At 34.4% G+C, this 22,661-nt stretch overlaps 1 protein-coding gene across 1 annotated transcript; it reads left to right on the forward strand.

The window, feature by feature from the left end:
- The first annotated feature begins 9,831 nt into the window (after positions 1 to 9,831).
- LOC125673215 (uncharacterized) lies at positions 9,832 to 15,327 on the forward strand. Its single transcript, XM_048909687.2, has 5 exons — positions 9,832 to 9,892; positions 10,055 to 10,120; positions 13,707 to 13,778; positions 14,635 to 14,883; positions 15,009 to 15,327. Exons 1-5 carry the CDS (start codon positions 9,847 to 9,849, stop codon positions 15,194 to 15,196), a joined length of 621 nt encoding a protein of 206 aa, XP_048765644.2. The 5' UTR covers positions 9,832 to 9,846; the 3' UTR covers positions 15,197 to 15,327.
- The last annotated feature ends 7,334 nt before the right edge of the window (positions 15,328 to 22,661 follow it).

The following is a 22,661-nucleotide window of genomic DNA, read 5'->3' on the forward strand; positions in this document are numbered from 1 at the left end:
CAAAATCCAGAACATAGAATCACATCTATGGAAAGATTCCTGATAGGGTTTTTTTTTTATTATTCTTATGTATGCACGTTCTTGAAAAGCTGACATGAATATGTTTTCTAGAAAGCATAAATTAAAATGGATGCATAATTTGAGCAAATATCGAAATGTATTATAAAATCCTTTGCTTAATATACACTACATTTCAGGTTGTCATCACTCAATTTAATGCTTTATATATTTCATTAATTTCAGACGATATCGACATCATTTGCGCAACCAACGACTCTGTGTGCCAGGAAATTTAAAAAAAAAACTTTTTGACATCGCTCCAAAAAGATGACCTACTTCAAAATGTACAGGAAAAGAATGAAAAAGAAATAGTTTTATCAAAATCTTCAATAGTCGTATTCCTCGACAGTCCTGCAATCAGTGAGAATATTAACACTACACTAAGCAACGTCAATTCAAATGGTAAGCATTTCGCAAATTCTATGATCGTTATAACGATCTAGTTCGTCAATACGACCTCGTATTGGGTCAAATGCTGTCTGACGTGTTTCTTACCGATTATTAAGCCGTTCTTGGCACACTGATTTTGACTGCGGATAACTCCGTTTACCTGATCAGGATATGGGGCTCACGGCGGGTGTGACCGGTCAACAGGGGATGCTTACTCCTCCTAGGCACCTGATCCCACCTCTGGTGTGTCCAGGGGTCCGTGTTTGCCCAACTATCTATTTTGTATTGCTTGTAGGAGTTATGAAATTGATCACTGTTCGTTATCTTCACCTTGCATTTAACCATCGAGTTTGTATCTCTGCTGGTGGACAGTCTGTCCCCGATGATACTTGTCGCTCGATATATGTTCCTTCATGAATATACACAATAACAAAAGAATACTGGCTGACACGTCACCCAGTATAAAAAGGTGTCACTCTGTGGAGTCTATAAGGGACACAGGCTCCTACAGATCGGTTGGTGTCCCTCGCATTATCCTTCGAGATATCAAAGATTTGTCGTATGTACAATCGTTAGATTGTCAGCTTTGGTACAGAAACCAAAATTCTTATACCCAAATTAAAGACTGTTATGTTCCTTTAAGAGATATATTTGATAATTCCATTTCAGACCATATGTGTTCAACCACAAAATGTTCTGCAAAAAATTGCAAAACTTGTGATATACTGATCACTAAAAATTCATTTAGTAGTAATCTAACTGGACGTAGTTTCTGTACCAAAACGTTTGAAAATCTGACTAAATCTTCTAACGTTGTCTACGCCATTGAGTGTAACCTGTGTGGCTTAATTTATGTGGGAGAAACCAAGGGTTCACTTAATAAAAGAATATCGGGGCACATATTTCAAATTGATAATGGTGGTAACCAACTTCTTTACAAGCATTTTAATGCACCGGACCACTCTATCTTGTCCATGAGGGTAAGGATTTTTGAAAAAATTTACCATCACACAAACAATCCTACATTAAGCACCCCTTTTCGTAGACAACGAGAAGATCACTCGATCAGGACCCTAGGCTCTGCATTTCCATATGGATGCAATGATAATGTATATGATGTGGGAAATTTGACTAGTCCACAAGGAAATAACGTTAATGTGATGGGACTCTTTCCCAATACCCAAAGACGAAAACGCAGTCACGGACATCGTTCATGTAGAAGACCAAGTATAAATGATGTCACGTTTGATTCACTTTTGCCTCACGTCAACAGACAATTTGGTCCACATCATATTCGTACAAAACTTTACTCTATTCCATTGAGGGTTTTACACACGTTATTTGAAGAAGCTATGGCTAGTCTATACTTGGATTTTTCAACACCTGAATATAGACTGAACACTATGATTATGGATGTTACCTATCACAGGCTCTATAAACCAGCGCGGACCATGGATGATATTCCTTCCAAATCATGCCGTCAGTTCATTAAGCTCAAATTTACAAACAAAGAAATAGATGCCGTCAACATAAGCAACATTCTTCGTCATAAAAAGGTTCGGTCGTGTATTCCAACTTATTTCAAGTTCAAGTCTACACCCTGTATTTCCTACAGCTATACTTCTACTATTGCATCCAAACGTTTTAATTATAAACAAACTTTGCAGTGCTTAGATATAGACCATCTTATACGTAATCCACCAACATGTTCTTGTTCTTCATCTTCTTTCAACTATAGTGCAGCTGGACATGTCATTACTGGTGATGTTGATATAGTTGAAAATGAGGACCTCAAATCACTTATTCTTAAAGGTCCTAAATACAGAGAACCTCGGTCTTTTAATTGGCGACAGAACTTCATCTCTATTATGAGTTCTGTCGAAGATTATGCCAGACGATGGGCTAAATATGAAAAAGAACTTGATACATTGTCAGAATGGGCTAAAAGCATAAGAGGGATATTAAAATCCCGCATTAGACACATGAAAACAAAAGTACGTACCATCTATCCTTCTGTGTTTAGTAAACCAGAAGTAATAAAAGAATTAGATAGGTTACATGAGGAATATCGTTTTGTTCCAGCTGACAAAGCTGGTAACAACATTGCCTTTGTTTGTAAGGTTCATTATTACAACTGTATTTTAAACGAACTTGGCATTAATTCCACTTTTGGTAATCATACTTATACTCCAACTGCCCTTTCAAAAGACGAAATTCTTCAAAACCATGCTTCAGTTTTAGACACATTTAATATTCCAGTCAATGGGTCGAACGAATATGAGTTACCGTACCTATACTGGATTCCTAAACTACATAAAAACCCTTACAAACAAAGATACATTGCTGGATCCAGTAAGTGCTCTACCAAGCCCCTATCTTTCCTCCTCACGAAAATGTTAACAGTTGTGAACGAGAAACTTCAAACTTACTGTGCGACTACATATGCCAGAAGTGGTGCTAATCAAATGTGGATTCTAAAAAATTCTAAAGAACTTTTAATAAACTTGAAATCACAGAATTTTTCCCAAATCCATAGCATTAAAACCAATGACGTTTCAACACTATACACGACCATTCCTCACGATAAATTAAAGACTAGACTTTTTGACATCATAGACAGTTGCTTCTTCAACAAAAACGGAAAACGGAAATACTCATATCTAGTGGTCAGTCATTCAAAAACTTACTTTGTTAAACACCACTCTGATTCTACGCACAGGTACTCTGAAGTTGAAATAAAAAATATGCTAGAGTTCCTCATTGACAATATCTTCGTGGTCTTTGGTGATCAGGTCTTCCAACAGTCTGTTGGAATTCCCATGGGCACGAATTGTGCTCCTTTGTTAGCTGACCTGTTTTTATATTCATATGAAGCAGAATTTATTCAAAAACTTCTACGTGAGAAGAAAAAATATCTCGCTGTGACCTTCAATTCGACTTTTAGATATATCGATGACGTTTTGTCTATTAACAATGATAGCTTTCATTCATATGTTGATTTGATATATCCCTGTGAGCTCGAAATAAAGGATACCATAGAGTCGTCCACGTCTGCTTCATACTTAGATATTTTATTGAAAGTAGACATTAATGGCAAACTGACAACTCAACTGTATGACAAACGGATGATTTCAGCTTCTCCATCGTCAACTTCCCACATTTATGTAGCAATATTCCATTATCACCTGCATATGGTGTTTATATATCTCAACTGATTCGATATGCAAGAGCTTGTTCAGTATATAGTCAGTTTTTAAATCGAGGTAAGCTACTGACAAACAAGTTGATGGTACAGGGATTTCAACAGTCTCGATTGAAGTCAGCATTTCGCAAATTCTATGGTCGTTATAACGATCTAGTTCGTCAATACGACCTCGCATTGGGTCAAATGCTGTCTGACGTGTTTCATACCGATTGTTCAGCCGTTCTTGGCATACTAATTTTGACTGCGGATAACTCCGTTTACCTGATCAGGATATGGGGATCACGGCGGGTGTGACCGGTCAACAGGGGATGCTTACTCCTCCTAGGCACCTGATCCCACCTCTGGTGTGTCCAGGGGTCCGTGTTTGCCCAACTTTCTATTTTGTATTGCTTGTAGGAGTTATGAGATTGATCACTGTTCGTTATCTTCACCTTGCATAGTAAAGTCTGACAGAAAATTAAAGTAAATGTTAATACATTTTGTATTTTTAGAGTTTGAATGTCTGTTTAATAGTAAAATGTGAAAGGTAACCTTAGTGAATGAATTCAGTTTTATCATGTTGACGAGGCTACAGTAATTGTGATTAGATAAAAAAATTATACTACATGAACACATTTTATAACATTATGTTTTTATGTTCAATGCGTCCTTTCGAAATTTGTAACACAAATTATGAAAAGTATAGATAACGAACACTGATTAATCTCACAAATCCTATGAAGCGTACAAAATTGCGAATAGGACAAACACGGATGCCTGGAACAACAATGACATCAAGTGTGTCTCTCGTTCGGAACGTTTCTAGTTAAAAGTAGGAATAGTCAATATTTAGATATTTCAGCATATGAATATTCGTGTAAATGTTGGATACGAGTATAGTGTGTTTCGGAAAATGTGTGACTATATCTTTTGCAAAAATTTTGTTTTAATTTTCCTAACCTAACACATACAACTATACTTTAAAACAATGTAATAAGAACTGCGATTCAATAACCTTTCGTTTCATAACCAGGTTCAAACAATATACGTTTAACATATGTAGTGACTACTCCTTTGCAAAGCTTTAGAAGCACTTTCCTTGTTCTTTCTAATGTTACCTTTCAAAGATGAAAGCATAGTTTCACAAATGTCCGGATGACATTAATTTCAAACGTTCAACCGTAACAAAAGGTAAACTTGACATGTATCCTCCCTTTAGGTAACCATACAGCAAATGTCAGGTTCCAAACTTAAAGCATAATAATTGAAGTCCAGAAAACTATACAAAGTCTCATAAATCTCGTAAAATTAATCACTTTTAAGAAAAATTAAAACGGGATCTATATACATACAGTCGTAAATCATATACTTAATTTGAGTGTCCTCAATCAAGGTATAATAAAAATTTGGGAAAAAAGAAACAGATGGACACATGAACAGACAAAATGGAAGATTGACAAACGAAGAGGAAACATAACTTACTTAGATTTCACCGGTGGGGGACTAATTAAATGGAACTCGGAAATATCCTAATTTTGTGATCAGTCATAGATTAACACTGTTTAAGATATACAAAAATGTACTCCAAAAAGATGGTTCCTCATTGACGATATCTTGGTAGTCTGTGGAAATCGGGTCTTCAAACAGTCTTCTGGAATTTGCATGGGCACAAATTATGCTCTTTTACTAGCTATCCTTTATTCTCCTGCTGTGACACTAAATTTGGCATTTAGGTACAGCGACCTTTTTATTCTTTATCTCTATAGGTAACATGTATTTACATGTTTAAAAGGAATATGTAGAAACCAATGAAAAATTAAACCATACCTATCGAAGTTGAAAATTTTGGTCCCAATGGCGTCGATTCGAATACTAGCGCGTGGACATGTATTTCTCCATTTTGAATCTCGTGTACCCAAGTTCCCGTCGTTTTGAGATGTTACATAATATCCGTAAAAGCATGTAAATCTTATTTCCTTGATTATACATAATCACTCCTCGATGAACGCGATTCTACAATGTCGCCTATGTTTGTGTGTTTGCTAAACACCGACGCTGAATATGACGTCACAATTCACTATTTACATCAGTTGCATAACGTTTCCCGCGTTCAATGAATAGGCGGATTAAAATGTCTAAAGTTAGAATACTTTGATTACCTCTGTCCTCGCACGTTAGGAGCTAACATTTCGGGATATTTTTTATCCTGTTATGGACCTAGATACTAATGTCATATGTCGATTCGATAAATCCCACTTAACTCGAAAGAACCTGATTCATAAACTCCAAAATACGGACTTAAAATGTATAAAAATGAAAGTAAATATTGAATAGGAGTATTGGTATCATAAATATGTATCAGAATCTGGGATTTAAAAAAAAACATGTTAGATTTTTAAAATAGGAGCACAACTAAAGCTGTAAACATATTAGAACCGGATATGGCACCGTAATTTTGTCATTTTCACCCAAAACTGGCTATTTTGTAAGGGTTTTGCCATACTGGTTTCATCTCGCCTTAACTATTTAAAGTATTTTTATAATATACACCTTTTCCATTGCCGATAAATGCAAAAATATTTTAGGGCGAGCTAGGAGCACTATTTTTATTTTTCAAAAAAAAAACTATATTCCGGATTGCTGAAAAATAATACGGTTATAAGGCGCTGGTGGTGGTAAACTTGAATTTTACAGATAATATGACTGATTTAATTATCTTATGGAGAAACAAACTACGGTTGTTGTTTTTTTTATTTCATGTCATGTATAGGTCATTTTAGTTTGGTGTTTATTTTTAAAGCAAGGGAAGTTCCCTCGTCTAATAATACAACTGTAGCTTTCGGTTGCAGCTTGTTTTGCCCTTTTATTGTAGATGTTCATTTTCAATACCTAGTTGTTTTCATCTTTTAAAGTCGTTCACATAGCATCATCATTGCATCGTTGCTTAAAAAACTGTATACAATTATGGTAGTTTTACATTATAATCATAAATATTATCATTAAACGAAACGACAGTTACCGAAACTGTTAGGCCTAGTGACTGAAATGTACATGGAGTCTTCTTTCACTTTGGGATATATATATATATCGGAAAATATTCAGGCTTCACGCAAGTATTCTTGTATGGTACTGATATCATATCGAATAATTTTGCTTTATTTGTCTTACAAAATTGTTACTACGCAGCTTTAGACTGTTAACATTCGAAATAACTGTTTTATGTAACCTAACTTTCCGTACATTGTTTACAATTTTTTTTAACGGGAGTAAGTCCTTCTATGATTTATTAGCATGACCTGGTCAGGAAAAAAGGAATTCAAAATAAAAGATTTAAACTACAATATGACTTACCATAGCACGCAGCATTGGCGCCAATTAAATCCGACACAGTAAATTATGTAAGCAATTCATAGATAGCAATCCACATGTTATCGATGAGACATGACGTCATCTGTTGTAAGACAATTTATGCTTCGATAGGCGGATCAAGTAACCCTTATATGAAATAGCAATTTTGCAAATACTTGATATACCGTTGTTGTTTTTTTATTTCACATATGATACCGTTGTACATGTAAAGCGTTGTTTTTTGGGGGTTTTTTTTATGTAACTTTTAATTCTGTTGATTTTCAATTTCACAGGCCTAGTTCGAAAGTCTATCAACGTATCAGTGCTCCATTGTCCAATGTAAAATTAGAAAAGTAGTGTCGTGTTGGTTGTCAAAGAGGTGTGTCCCCATACGAAGTTACATTTATACAATATTAAAAAAAATTCAGCGTGCTAACAAATCAAATTGAGTGTTACAAGTAGAATTAAATTATGACAGACGGACTGAATGCTATAGTTTATGTGTTTTGCCAATTAATAAACTGGGCATGTGTTGTGCCAATAAATATATCTTAATTTGATAATCCAGCTTCCAATAACAACAGGAAATGGTGCTTAAATTGTCCAATCTTCAAAACCTTAAATTTTGTACATGTGTTTGCTGGCAGTGGTGGGTGGTGGTCTTCATCCACTCAAACTGTCCCAATCCCCCCTCCCGAATTCAATTTCTTTAAGTGTGCAGTGGATAGGTCGCCACATGCACCCATCCAAGTCACTGAAAGGATGTTTTGAAATCTCGGTATCAAATGCAACTAGGCCTAGTTCACGAAAAAATATAAACAAAATGATTTGACGATTTGCAATATAGTCGCTTCTATTCACACACGTTATACAGCAGTAACATCGTGAGAGAGAGAGAGAGATCGTGAGAGAGAGAGAGAGAGAGATCGTGAGATCGTGAGAGAGAGAGAGAGAAAGAGAGAGAGAGAGAGAGAGAGAGAGAGAGAGAGCATCAATACAGATACGGGAAGTTTAATCAAATCTTTAAAATGTACAATATTCTTCTTATCAATTAACCATTCCACTTCAATCTGATATATTTTGTCCCCTTTTTCCCCGTGTTAAAGTTTTTGGTTGGCGCGAGTTATGACTGCCCCTCCCCCTTTCTTAAACGATGTTACGTGCCTAGCTCCTTCAAAAATAGAATAAATACAAAATCTATATTACTACGGCTTCATTGGATTTTCTAGATTTTTTTACCACCGTAATATATGTTTATGCATGCGGACAATCTAAGCATTTTTAAAATTATTTTTCCCATCTTCACTAGCAAAATGTGTTCAGTCCACAAAGAGCATAATAGACCCAAAACCCATGGCAAGCAAAGATGATTTTACCCCCGTTTTCGGGTGTTATAACTGACCAAAAAGAGTATGCTTGTTTTACAACTTTCATTCAGAAGACGGATAAGTTCGTGAGTCACTGAATAAACAAAAAACCGTCCTATTCAATCGTTGTCAACTGTACACTTTGTGATGTTTCTACACTACCTGTAAACATGTAGACAGCGGATCTAAATCATCTAAAATTCTTAATTACAATAAAAGTTATACATTAAGAGACATGTGGTGCACTAATATAAATGTCAGTCTTTTAAAATAGTCGCACAAATACAGTGGCGTAGCTAGGTTTGAAATATTTGTAAGCAGGGGGTTTGGGACATTTTTCGTAATTTTTCGTTATATAGTTTTCCTCTTCAAAAACAGCACAAAGTTTAAAGACTGTAAAACGGAAACTAGAAAAGATATAGTTATAAAATAAATTGTTCTATAACCTATAAATCTTAGATCATCAACTGTGAAAGTCTCGTTTATTTTGCCGAAAGGGCCAATTTTAGTACTTTGTGACTCTGGCTCATTAAAAAAAAACACTACAGAGTCTAAATTATCTCTTGGAAATTTACATAGACGTTAATAGCAAACTATCAACTTAACTTTATGTCAAATAGGATTACTTCATCTTCTCCATCTCCATGTAGTATTGTCCCTCTAACACCTGTATCTCGCGTTAATGCCTCCCAATGGATTTGAAACGTACTAAGTGAAATATATTATCAATAAGTTACATGTACTCACAAATAAAGTGGTAAAACCAAAATTTCAACATTCTTGTTTTAAGTCAGCATTTTGCGGATTATATGGTTAATAAAATGATTTTTTTTTTTTGTGCAAACACAGCCACTCGTTTGATTGAATTTTGTCTGACATGTTTGATATCATTTGTTAGGCATTCCCTATAATGAGTTTTTGACAGCCGACTACCGTCTAACTATAGGACTCATGGTTATTGTGATAGGTTGGCAGTCGTTGTTTACTTGTGTAAGGCCTGATCTCACCTTTACTGTGCACAGGGATGTGTTTGTCCTGTTTTAAAATGTTGTATTCTTTATATCATTTGATATATTTTATTGAAAAAATATATTAAAGGCACTCTAACAACTCAACTTTATGACAAAAGGGATGACTTAAGTGTCTCCATCGTCAACTTCCCATATTTCTGTAGCAATATTCCATGACCATCTCCATATGGTGTGTATATATTTCAACTGATTCGATACACAAGAACTTGTTCTGTATATGATCAGTCATCGAGGCAGGCTACTGACAAAAAAAGCTGATGGTGCATGGGTTTCAACAATCTCGTTTAAAATCAGCATTTCGCAAATCTTGTGATCGTTATAATGATCTAGTTTGCTATACAACCTATTATTGGGTTAAATGCTCTCTGATGTGTTTCATACCGATTGTTAGGCCGTTCTTGGCACATTGATTTTGACTACATATCAAGATTTAGTGCTCACGGCGGGTGTGACCGGTTGACAGGGGATGCTTACTCCTCCTAGCTACCTGATCCAACCTCTGGCATATCCAGGTGACCGTATGTGTCCAACTTTCTATTTTGTATTGCTAATAGAGATTATGAGATTTATCACTGTTCGTTATCTTCACCTTTCATAGATAACTCGGGGTTTTTTCACATTTTTTATTTTCTTTTAAATTATAGCTAATATTTTGCAAACTTGTGCATTTACAGTTCCGAAACATCGAAGATATTTTCAATTTCCTTGGCCGGAGTCAGCGTCTTCAAAAAAGGTTAAAGGTATGATATCAATATCGATCATGATTTTGCTTTGGTTTTGCTCCTGATTAAATCCATTAAATAGTATCGAGACACATATTGCTTGTTTTTTTAATCTAAGAATTAACTAACGTTAAGTTCAAGAAATTATTTCCTGATAGCTATACAATTAATCGTCAATGCTTTCAATAACGACTGAGCGATCATTTGAAACACAGTTTAGAAGCACTTTACTATAAGGCTTCTTTCCACTGAAGGATGATTCCACTGATTATGCAATATTGATGGAATCTTGGAAAAATGGGTAAATCGCCATTTTAAATTCTGGTTTCCGATTCACTAGGATGTACTTTTAAGCTTGTGCCAAGCTTGTATGTAGGAAGTACGTCTCTGATATATTACCGTGTGCGGTACCGAGTATCATTTCTGTGTCGCGTTATTGCCACGATCTTGCACGGACTGCAATATCATCAGTCGATTTAAAGGGACATGGACACGATTTGAGCTGAAAATTTTCAAATTCTATCTTGTTTTTTATTTTCATTTTTGATGTTTAGAATGCTTAACAAAGGTATTACTAATGATCAGCAAAAATTTGAATGTCAGTAGTCAAGGTACATGGCAGATACAGAGGTCACGAGTCCTTGTTATGCAAACAAGGCTCGTGCAATGTTTTTGTATACATAGGTTAAATAAACTAGTACAAGTTTCGTTTAAACTTCTTAACACAATTAAATATTTTCTTGTGTTTGGCACATCTCATTTTGTTTTAAACACTCTATTTTCAATTAAACAGTCTAATGTAAACAAAAACATGGCACGAGCATTGTTTACATAACAAAGAATTCCGAGTGCTGTATCTCACTTGTAACTCAAAAACCTATATCCAAATTTTGGTCGAGCATTAGAATGACTTTAGTTAAGCATTGTAAACAATAAAATTGGAAAAATAGAATTTGCAAATTTTCAGCTCAAATCATGTCCATGCCCCTTTAACAGCGTAAACGGATGTAGACACCACACTACAAGAACTATTTTTGAACCTATTGATCGAAGTGGGAAAACGTAAAGCCCATTGCATAGACTTAGCAAGAATGTAGTTTGGGCATACCTGTTGTAGAGAAAAACTTGATATAATCATAGGTTGAATGTAAAAGAAGCATAAGTCAATGAATTATAAACTTTTGTATACCTCGTAATCATTGCTTTAGACATTATAAAGTACATATTTTGGTCACTTGTCGCAATTATCAACGCTTTCCATGGCGTGATCATCCAGTTGAAGTTGTCTCCCCCTGTTCAAGTGTACATTTCTATATTTCGAGGAAAATTTAGATTTAAGGCTATTTTCAATGCAGAGGGTGTTAGATGTTAAGTGAACTCCAAGTATAAGACACAACAGTTTTCCATATCTGCTTCATAATTAGACAATTTATTGAACACAGATAATAACGGAAAATTAACAACTCAACTTGGTGACAAACGGAATAACATAAGCTTCGTTATCGTCAACTTCCCATGTTTTATGTAGGAGCATCCCATTGTTAACTGTGTACGTTGTTTATTCTCTTAACTGACTCTATACACAAACGTTTGTTCTGTTTTAATCGGTTTTTAAATAGAGACAGTCTATGAGCAATAAAGTTGATGTTACAAGTGTCTCCTTTAAGGTGCCAATCCTATGGTTGATGGTGATCAGGTCTTCCAACAGTTTTTAAATTTCCATAGGATCGAATTTTTGTTATATTTTAGAAGATATTTCCGTATATTCTTACAAGGCAGAATTTATTCAAAAGCTTCTACATTCGAAGAAAACAATATCAAGTTGTGGCCTTCAACTCGAAATTAGATACATATATCGATAATGGGTTGTTTTTTTTTCAGCTAACAATAATAATTTTCATCCATATGTCGATTCGATATATCTGCTGGTGGACTGTTAGTCCCCGAGGGTCTCTACAGCCCAGTAGCTAAGTACTTCGTTACTAGCTTGAAAATACGGATGTATATTTAATTGTTGTTATAAAATTTAGAAATTCATTTCAAAATTAAGGATTATCTCCCTCATGCATAGCTCTTATCCTTGGACGAATTTGCCTCCACTTTTTGGCACGCTGTTTTTGGCTATATTTAGCTCTAAAACTTCATAGTTATTTCGGATTTCAGAGATTGCGGTTGAGCATCACTGAAGAGACATTATTTGTCGAAATGCGCATCTGGTGCATCAAAATTGGTACCGTATAAGTTTTACATCCAAGTGAACTCGAAATGAAAACACCACATCACCTTATGTATGCATTCCACATCTGCTTTGTACTGAGATATTTTATTCAAAATAGATGATGAATGCAAACAAACAGTTCAACTCTTTGAGAAAGAAGATGACTTCAGCTTCCCCCATCGTCAACTTCCCATATCTATGTAGCAATATTCCATTATCACTTGCATATGGTGTTAATTTCTTCCAACCGATTCGATACCCAATAGCTTCTTCTGTGTATGATTTTTTTTCAAATTGAAGCACGCGGCTACTGACAAACAAGTTGATGTTACAGAGCTATCAACAGTCCTGTTTAAAGCCAACATTTCGTTAATTATATGGTCGTTATAACAATCTAGTTTGCCAATACAACTTGTACTTGGATCAAATGTCGTCTGACTTATTTCGTTCCTATGGTTAGGCCGTTCTTTACACACTGATTTTGACTACAGATTACTCCATGTACCTGATCAAAATGTAGGGCTCACGGCGGGTGTGACCGGTCCACAGGGAATGCTTAATCCTATAAACCTAATCCCTCCTCTGGTATATCCAGGGGTTCATGTTTGTCCAACTTTCTATTTTGTATTGCTTAAGCCAAACCGCCGGGGTAGAGTGAGTCAACAAAAGGGAATCAAAGTTTTACATTAAAATGTTCTCAAGAACCACTGCGCCAGAAAAATATCACAAGGTTTTCATACCATATCATGATATATGACCTTGAGATATTGGTCTTATCGAGAACAGCAAGAACATGTTGGCATATTGGTGTTCTTTTGTAAATTCATTTTCAGTTATGTTGTAATCCGTTGGTGCTAGGTTGGGGCCGCAATATCTGATTTTTTTTCATGGGAATAAAGATTTAAACAATCTTTTAAAAATCACAACAGCTGACCAAAATCAGGGCCAAGGTGACTCAGGCGAGCAATGTGGCCCATGTGCCCCTTGTTATTTTATTTCAATTTCCGAATGTTGCAAACATATTCCATTGATTTATAGAAAATAATTCAAAACCATGTATAGTATATCTTCTTTTATTTTAAACGAAGTTATACCTAAAAGTCTTTTCCCATAAAATCATGTATGCATGTATCTTAGTTGTAAGAAAAGATACATTGTTTGCTTTGATATCATTGCCTTGAATTCATTGTACATGATTTTAATCAAAAACGTAAGAATATCAAGCCTTTAACTTTAAAGTTATTTTCATCACGATAACTTTATCTTATTTTATAAAATAATTATAACATTTATCTGACATATGGTAGTGCATATGTGTGACATGTCTCAAGATTGATATACTGCCTTCGCTTTAATCACATCATAATTGATCTTTTGTATTTCCAGTTGAGATATTTCAAGATCCTTCTAACATTTCTAGGAAGGACACAAAACTTTCAACAACTGTTCAAAATCCAGGTATTATTCTTCAAATCAATATTATGACCATTTGCATTTTTTATTTTGCTTATGATTAAAGCTGCTTAATAAATTGCTTACAAACTAGAAATAATGATCACAATATGCATATCAGAAACTTGTTGGGAAAATACATGCATTTGGTTGAGTGAAACCGATATGAAAAGTTGTATAAAATCTATGACCTCATTTTATGAACACATAAATTACTTTCAGCATTTTAAAACTCCATTGTTGTGTTATTTAATTTATCAAGACAATTGCGAAACGTCCATGAAATGGATGTAATCATATTTTTCTTTATGGTTTAAGACGGAAGTACTCCCTGAAATCTTGTTTTCAAACATGTACATGAAAGACCCTAATGTTCAATGAAGCAAAAATGTAATTAATTAAAAATTTAAAACACAAACAAATCTTACAATAACTTTTCTTACAAGAATTCAATCAGACTTTCCTATGAAAGAATCTTATCTTGCATCTATCAATGTTTAATGAAATGGTTCAATCAGAGATTAGAAGTTTCACACCAAATCTTGGTAAATGTAAAGCATTTGGATGATTATTTTTCATTATTTACACTTAGTGAGATGAAATTGATCTCAAACAATCATATTTGATTGACATAGGCGGGTCTTGAACACCGCAATGAAAAGCGAAGATAGTGAACAGTGATCAATCTGTACTGTTTGTAAATAATACTAAAATTATTTTATATTAAATTCACGTTAATAATTCAATTTCACTTTTAAACTTTCTCTATAAATGAATGTAGATATGCAATTAATGATAATGGAATGGAGTATAGAAATTAGAAACAATGATTTTTTTCAAATCAAATAAATTTTCAAAACAGGTGCACAGATGAAAAGTTCAGAGCATTCGTTTCCATTCAACGATTTAGTGATACTTTGCAATCGTAAAGTTACAACATGCAAGAAAGTATTGATGGATTTCAAGAATAGATATTCTGTTTCAAATGAGCTCCAATGGGTATCCAATGCCCAGGATGTCAGGGATGTTAAGAAAGGTGTTCTGGTTTGCTTGAAAATATCCCGTTTGACAGATGACATAACAGATGCTATAAAAATGGTCGATCTTTCAGGTAAGTCTTACTTTTTTGTGTCTTGTGAATTACTACATTTGTTATCAATTGTATTTTATCAATCTGCCCATCATCTTTATCATACGAAAGATCATGATTAAGTTTACAAATTGTCTGTTTTCTAGATGCTGAAACAATTTTCCTCGTCATTATACATACGGTTGAACCAGGTATAGAAGTGGATACTTCGTTCTTGTCGCGAGATTCTAGAATAGATGTTGCTCACATTGTGTATAGCGAGAATTGTGGTTGCTATGACTGTCCAGAAAACAAGAGCGCAATTTCAAAATTGAGTTCATGGTTCAAGTCTTAGACGTGGATGTTATGTACTAATATCAGAATCCTACTTTACACTGTACACTGCTACACTTTGAAACTGTTGACAAGAATGAGATTAATGTAATCTCGGCATTTCTGTTGAAATAAAATCCTATTCAGACGCAATGCTTACATTGTGATTTTTAATACCATTTTGTTAATGAAACTTTGCAAAATACGTTTGATATTCTTTCCAGAAATCAAATACAGGAGATAACGCAATTGTTATTGGCAAATTAACGCCTGAAAGACATTAAGAGTAGAATCCAAAGAGCATCAAGCATTTCATGGAAAGTCAAAAATTTTCTTTTTCAAAGGCTGCTGATATACATTTGATTTCATACCACTTAATACAAAAAACAAATTTAAAAATGAGTTTGGACGCATTACGGATCTGGTATCCAAGGACATTTATTTCCTTAGCAACCGGTGCACAAATTCCTGTGAAAATCAATTATTTATAGCTATCTTAGGGGGGGGGGGGAATTCATGTAAGTGAATATTCTAATGGTTTTGCCCATTTTTAAAAAATAACAAACGCTCAATTTTTCCAGGTAATTGTTGTCATGACAACGGATAAAAAATTGAATTTTAACACTTACTGCTTTTCAAAAGTAACGGACGTTTATCGTTATATAATTAAAATCTACAACTGTCCTTGGAAAAATGAAATTTATATTCTTGTTAGGGGACCTATATATTATATGTGTAAAATAAAATTGGTTGGCAATTTAAGTACACACAAGGTATCAAAGGTTCAAATGTATGTAAAGCTTGTATTTCAAAACATTTCGTTTACGGGATGAGGGGGAAACTGATTAATTACAAAATTTATAAGAATATAATTCATATATGTTCCAATAATTACATATCTACTTTGTACTTATTGTTGATTGTAGAGAGAGAGAGAGAGAGAGAGAGAGAGAGAGAGAGAGAGAGAGAGAGAGATTGTTCAGGCATTATAGACATGTATTCAGGGACATTCCAGTGTAACTAAAAGTATAATATTTGTGTTTTGAAATTACATTGTGTATTGAAAATAGCCAACCAATTTTCCCACTTTTAAAAAATCTATGTTATTTTAAAATATGGAATGGTTTGTCATTTTGTTACTCACTCCCCAAATTTTGTAACTCTCTTAAAGAGCGTATATAGAGGTAACAAATTTCCAGACTTTGAAGAAATTGGCAAAAATCACTGATTTTCAAACGCCATTCAGTCTAAGCGTAGTGCTAGAAATTCAATGAAAATTGTTTTCAGTTGTTAAACAGCACCCATAATAAACAATATTTTTATTACAAAATCTGTCCTCGGGTGTTCAGTGATTATGGAAAGACGCCGAGTAGGATGATTAATTGCAAGTCATTATGGCCTGACACTTACAATGCTTACCATATAAGATTTTAAGATGTATATGTGTCCTGTGTGCATTGATAAAAGACAACAAAATTTGGAAAATTAAGAAGGTACTTTGAATCGTTTTACTTAGCAAAAAGTAAGAACCCTCAACAGAACGGTTTTTTTAAAACACAAAACATAACTTGTAAATGTTACCATTTATCATGTTTATACTGTCATTTTGGAAAGTACCTGTTCTAAAATGACCAAAAATGACACGTAAGACGTCATGTTTGACGTCATGCTACAACTGAAACAATGGCGGATCTAATTAATTTACGAGCTTGTTTTGTGCAACTACAAACTTCTGGGTTGTTGTTTTTTAATTTAGAATAGCAACCTCTCAGGCCAAGTTTCCATTCCCTGGTACTTGATATACCCCACCCAGTGATGTAAATGCTGGTGATATTCCCCAGTTCCGTTTTAGGGTTAGTTTAGTGTAGAATATATAATAAATCTATTACCTAATAAATGCACCTTCACTCACAGGGAAATTGTACTTATGTTTATGAAAAGATACAGCAGTATGCTTGACATCAAATTACATGATCAGTTTTTTAATGGATGATATGCAATGTATTTTTGTTAATTTAAATAAAAGGGTAAGGTGGGTAACATGTAGCAAACTTGAATATGCATTAGATATTTTATTTACAGGGCACTGATATCTTTAATCCTTACGTTAAATATAGGGATTCTGTACAATGATATTGTTCTGATTTCCCCTATATATGATCATTTTATCAGTGCTACGTACAATACATGGAGATTATTACATAAGATTAAGAATATCACCACCTTAAAAACATTGTATATATGAAGATTTTATTTAATCTATAGTGTGATCTTTATAAAAGTGCAAAAACTCCATTGCTGTCTTTTAAGCACCCTTATTTCATTGGAAGAGGCTATGTTAGACGCACAGGGAAGGAGCACCACCCCTCCCAGCTTGGTAGAAAATAAGTATTACTTACCTATTCCTATACATTAAGAACTTATGCACACTTCCAGATGTAAGATACTAAGTATCATTTGCAAGAATGGAATAACAAAAAAAATTGTATGTGGTGATAGTTCCCCCCAGGAAAAGATTTAACATGCACTCATCGTATTGATTGGCAGCTATAGGTCATCTGTCATATTGTTTAAAATTGTAAAACATCCCCATCCTTTCAAATAAATATTTTTCATGCACTACAGCATGTGAATTCGCTATAGATCTTACATACATTTAGAATAGGCCTGAATGATATTTTTCATTGCAAAATAGCTAACTTCAATCTTTTCACTACTCATCAATGTCACTGTACTAGGCCTAATTAATTAAACTGTATTTTTAAAGTTTATTGAATGAATTCATCAATTATGAAAACAATATATCTTGAATATAGATAACATGTAATAGTTGCTATTCACCGTGATAAAACCGAAAATGTAAATATATGAAGGATCTACCGTTTTTACCTCCTAAATCTGAAGAGTTTTCAAGGGAGATAATTTGACAGTAAAATTGGTCATATATCACGGGAATAAACTGTTTTATGTATAAATGTGTAACTTGCCAATGTATTTTTTCTTGATAATTGTAAAACAAATGCCACATTATGTGTAAAATGAGTTAATACACCTTGACGTGGTTGTAGACTTTTTAAGTCTATTAAAATTACTGGGTTTTTCTTAAGCAAAATTAGCTCCAGAAAACCAGTATGATTATCAAGGGGTGAAATGAATTTCAATTATCAAAGCAGTGTATGTTTTATTAAAAATCAAATCAAAAGTGTTTCATGATACATTACTCTGTAACAAGTAATAAATATGTGTTTACATAACGAGAAATCTTTATGTTATACTTAAATACATAACATGCTGTCTAAAAGACAAGTGATTTCCATGATAGTAATGTGGAAAATGAAATTTTGGTTGAATATTTTATTAGACTATGTATCATGAACATTTTATATGAGTTTCATTAAAATCTATTTTTATACAACGTTCCAAATTTTTCACAAAATACTTGATGTTTACTGATTTTGCCTCGTAAGATATTGCCTCTTTATTTCTCTAACATTAAAAATTATGCATCTCATTATACCGTGTTTCTGTGACCTGTTCAGCATTGGAATCAACAGTAAAGTGATTATGAACATTAAGGAATAACCGTGCACTCTGCGATAATAGGAAGTTGGTGCAAAATGACAGGAATCATAATGATGTAAAACTTATACGGTTCCAATTTTGATGCACCAGATGCGCATTTCGACAAATAATGTCTCTTCAGTGATGCTCAACCGAAATGTTTGAAATTCGAAATAACGATAAATTTGCTAGAGCTATTTTAGGGGAAAACAGAGTGCCAAAATGTGGAGTCAAATTCGTCTAAAGATAAGAGCTATGAATGAGAGAGATAATCCTTAATGTTTAAATGATTTTCCAAATTTTATCACGGCAATTAAATACACATCCGTATTTTCAAGCTAGTAACTAAGTACTTAGCTACTGTGCTGTAGAGACCCTCGGGGACTAACAGTCCACCAGCAGAGGCCTCGACCGAAGGGTCATAATGTAAAACTTATACGGTACCAATTTTGGTACAACAGATGCTCATTTCGACAAACAGTGTCTCTTCAATGATGCTCAACCGAAATGTTTGAAATCCGATATAACGATAAATTTTGTAGAGCTATTTTAGGGGGAAATAGAGTGCCAAAAAGTGGAATCAAATTCGTCTAAGAATAAGAGCTATGCATGAGGGAGATAGTCCTTGATTTTGAAATGAATAATATGTCATATTTAAATCACTATACTCTTGAACATTAGTATATGTACGATGCTATCGTTGGGTCGAACTCAGACAGTGTATTCTTTTACATGTATAGTTTTATTTATTACAGACACATAGAATCGGAAAATTCCTAAATCACTAGGACGTCTAAGCACGGTTGTTTTAACTTCTTGCAACATTTCACTCGCCTATTCACTGAACTTGAGAAATTAACGTATCTGGTGTACATAATGAATTGTGATGCCGTATAATTTGTCTTTCAATAATCATAATCATCGAAGATCTTGACAACGTACGCAAATGTCAAAGTCTGCAAAGACTTCACGAGATGGGATGAGATGGTGGCCCCCAGGATAGGACAAAAGACTGCTTTCGTGATTGTACACGAACCCTCATTGTTTATTTTGAGAAATTCTCACTTATACAAGTGTTACCATTAGACCTCGCTGCGCTCGTTATAGTGACCGGTAACGGTAAGCCAGTGGTTCTGCCGCTGACTTAGCAAAGAGGAGAGCGATTCTCCATCCTGTCTCCGTGGAAAACAGGCAGTGACTATTCCTTTCCTTGAAAGCGCTGCATTAGAAGTTAACGTTACGCAAGAGCTTGTTCTGTGTATAGTATTTCTTTAAATCGAGGCAGGCTACATATGTACTGACAAACAAGTTGATTGTGCAGGGGTTTCAACAGTCTCGTTTAAAGTCAGCATTTCGCAAATTCTATGTTCGTTATAACGACCTAGTTTGCCAATGCAACCTAGCATTGGGTCAAATGCTGCCTGATTTGTTTGATATCGATTATGCCGTTCTTGGCACACTGATTTTAACTACTGATAGCTCCGTTTACCTGATAAAGATATAGGGCTCACAGCGGGTGTCACCCGTTGACAGGGGATGCTTACACCTTCTGGTCACCTGATCCCACCTATGGTATATCAATGGGTTCATGTTTGCCCGACTCTCAGTTTTGTATTGTTTATAGGAGTTACGCGATTGATCGCTGTTTGTTATCTTCACCTTTCATAAGACATGAAAAGCAGAGCCACGAGTCACACTGAACATTGACATGACCCTTATTGGTGTGACCTTTAGCACCATGCATAATTTAAACAAATATATCTCTTTATCTCAAACTGGTGACGACTCTTGATGAGTTAGAATTATGCAATGGAAGAAATATAGGATCTCCCATGGTTTGTTGTGTGATAGGATTTATATTCAACGAGTTGTGTGTTTTCTATCCCCTATCCTTGGCAAGGGGATAGAAAACACTGCAAGTTGAATAAAAAGCATATCAAACCACAAACCATTGAAAAAACTTTTTATCGCATGTTAACTCCCACCTCCGATTTTATTTACGTTACTGCTCGGCCTTCAAAACTGCATAACATCCTCTACACGTAGCTACGTCACTATAAATATTTTGTAAACAGGCTAAGTAGTAGTAATAATGATAATAATAGCCTTTATTTATCCAGGATAACACAAATTAGCATATAGCTAGTTTCCATTGTGGACCTGCATTAACACATATACACAAACAATAGTATTGATGTTTGTTTGTTTGTGACGTCACAAACGGCGTTGGAAAGCATAGTGTACTAATTTATATATATATATATATATATATATATATATATATATATATATATATATATAAACAATTATAACACCCAACCTTACGTTTACCTCTAGGATCTAAACGATACATGTGATAATCAATTAATTGATATATAAAGCACTAAATAATCACAACTAGGTACTGAAAATTTTCGCCACAGCCCGGGGTCGAACCAGCGACATACGGCACCCACCGCCTAGCAAGACTGTCAAACCAGTGCGTAAGTCCACTCGGCCACAACGACTTCCCTAAAAAGGAAGTTTTGTTATGCTCCTAAAGCGCTACTTATACACACTGATGCAATCTCACACAGTCGCTGTGTCATTCAGTGTTTAAGATATTTTATAAGGCGAGTGGATCTCTCGATGCAATTGTATAGAATATTTAATATAAAGCACAAACAAACAATTATAACACCCAACCTTACGTTTACCCCAAGGATCTAAACATACATGTGATAATCAATTAATTAATATATAAAGCACTAAATAATCACAACTAGGTACTGAAAATTTTCGCCCCAGCCCGGGGTCAAACCAGCGACGTATGACACCCACCGCCTAGCAAGACTGTCAACCCAGTGCGTAAGTCCATTCGGCCACAACGACTTCCCTAAAAAGGAAGTTTTGTTATGCTCCTAAAGCGCTACTTATACACACTGATGCAATCTCACACCTTTATAATTGTTTGTTTGTGCTTTATATTAAATATTCTATACAATTGCATCGAGAGATCCACTCTCCTTATAAAATATCTTAAACACTGATTGACACAGCGACTGTGTGAGATTGCATCAGTGTGTATAAGTAGCGTTTATATATATATATATATATATATATATATATATATATATATATATATAAAAGCACAAAAACCCAACAACACACTACTTTCTTAAAGTGTCGGATCTGAGAAGATACAAGGCCAATAAAGAAATTTATAAAAGCACTGAAAAGGCCACGACACTGTTGATTATTTAAAACTCAAATTTTTGCCGCAACCCTCGTCTTTATCAAGAGACATATATTACATAAACACATAACACGCAAAAACGGCAAGTATCGATAAACTACATTGGTGACAAGAGTGATACACTGTTGTACTCAGTAATAAAAATCGTAGTGGTTTCGTTGTAAAGCGTGTTTACTGACTATGGTTTAGAGAGTTTGTACCATGGTCGGGTCGGGATGAAAATAGAATTATTCTTGAAAATTACAGAAATCAGATAAATTTAGAGGAAAAACTTACAAAACAATGTGATTATGGAATAAAATGGTGGGAAGATAATGATATGGAGTGATTAAGTTCAAAACATTATTAGGTAGTCCGTACCATTGATGATTCGGATATGGGGAACAGCGAAAAATAATGATTGCCAGAAGAACACGATTAAACAACAAACAAGGTCAATCAAAAGACACAGATCTAGCATTAAAATCAACAATCGAATAGGTGAATGGGAAAGAAGTCTAAGGAAAAAGATTCAGTATTACTTTTCAAGGTAAAATTCTGATATCGCAACATAAAGAGCTATGAGAATCCGAACTTATGTTGATTTAGAATAATGTTTTACCATAGTTTAGAGGTTTTAAGATGATATATTAATAACATACTAGTCTTCAAGGTCAATACATTTTTTTCCTTCTTATTAGATATAAATGGG

The sequence above is a fragment of the Ostrea edulis genome, chromosome 3 (assembly GCF_947568905.1).
Source record: "Ostrea edulis chromosome 3, xbOstEdul1.1, whole genome shotgun sequence".
Classification (NCBI taxonomy): domain Eukaryota; kingdom Metazoa; phylum Mollusca; class Bivalvia; order Ostreida; family Ostreidae; genus Ostrea; species Ostrea edulis.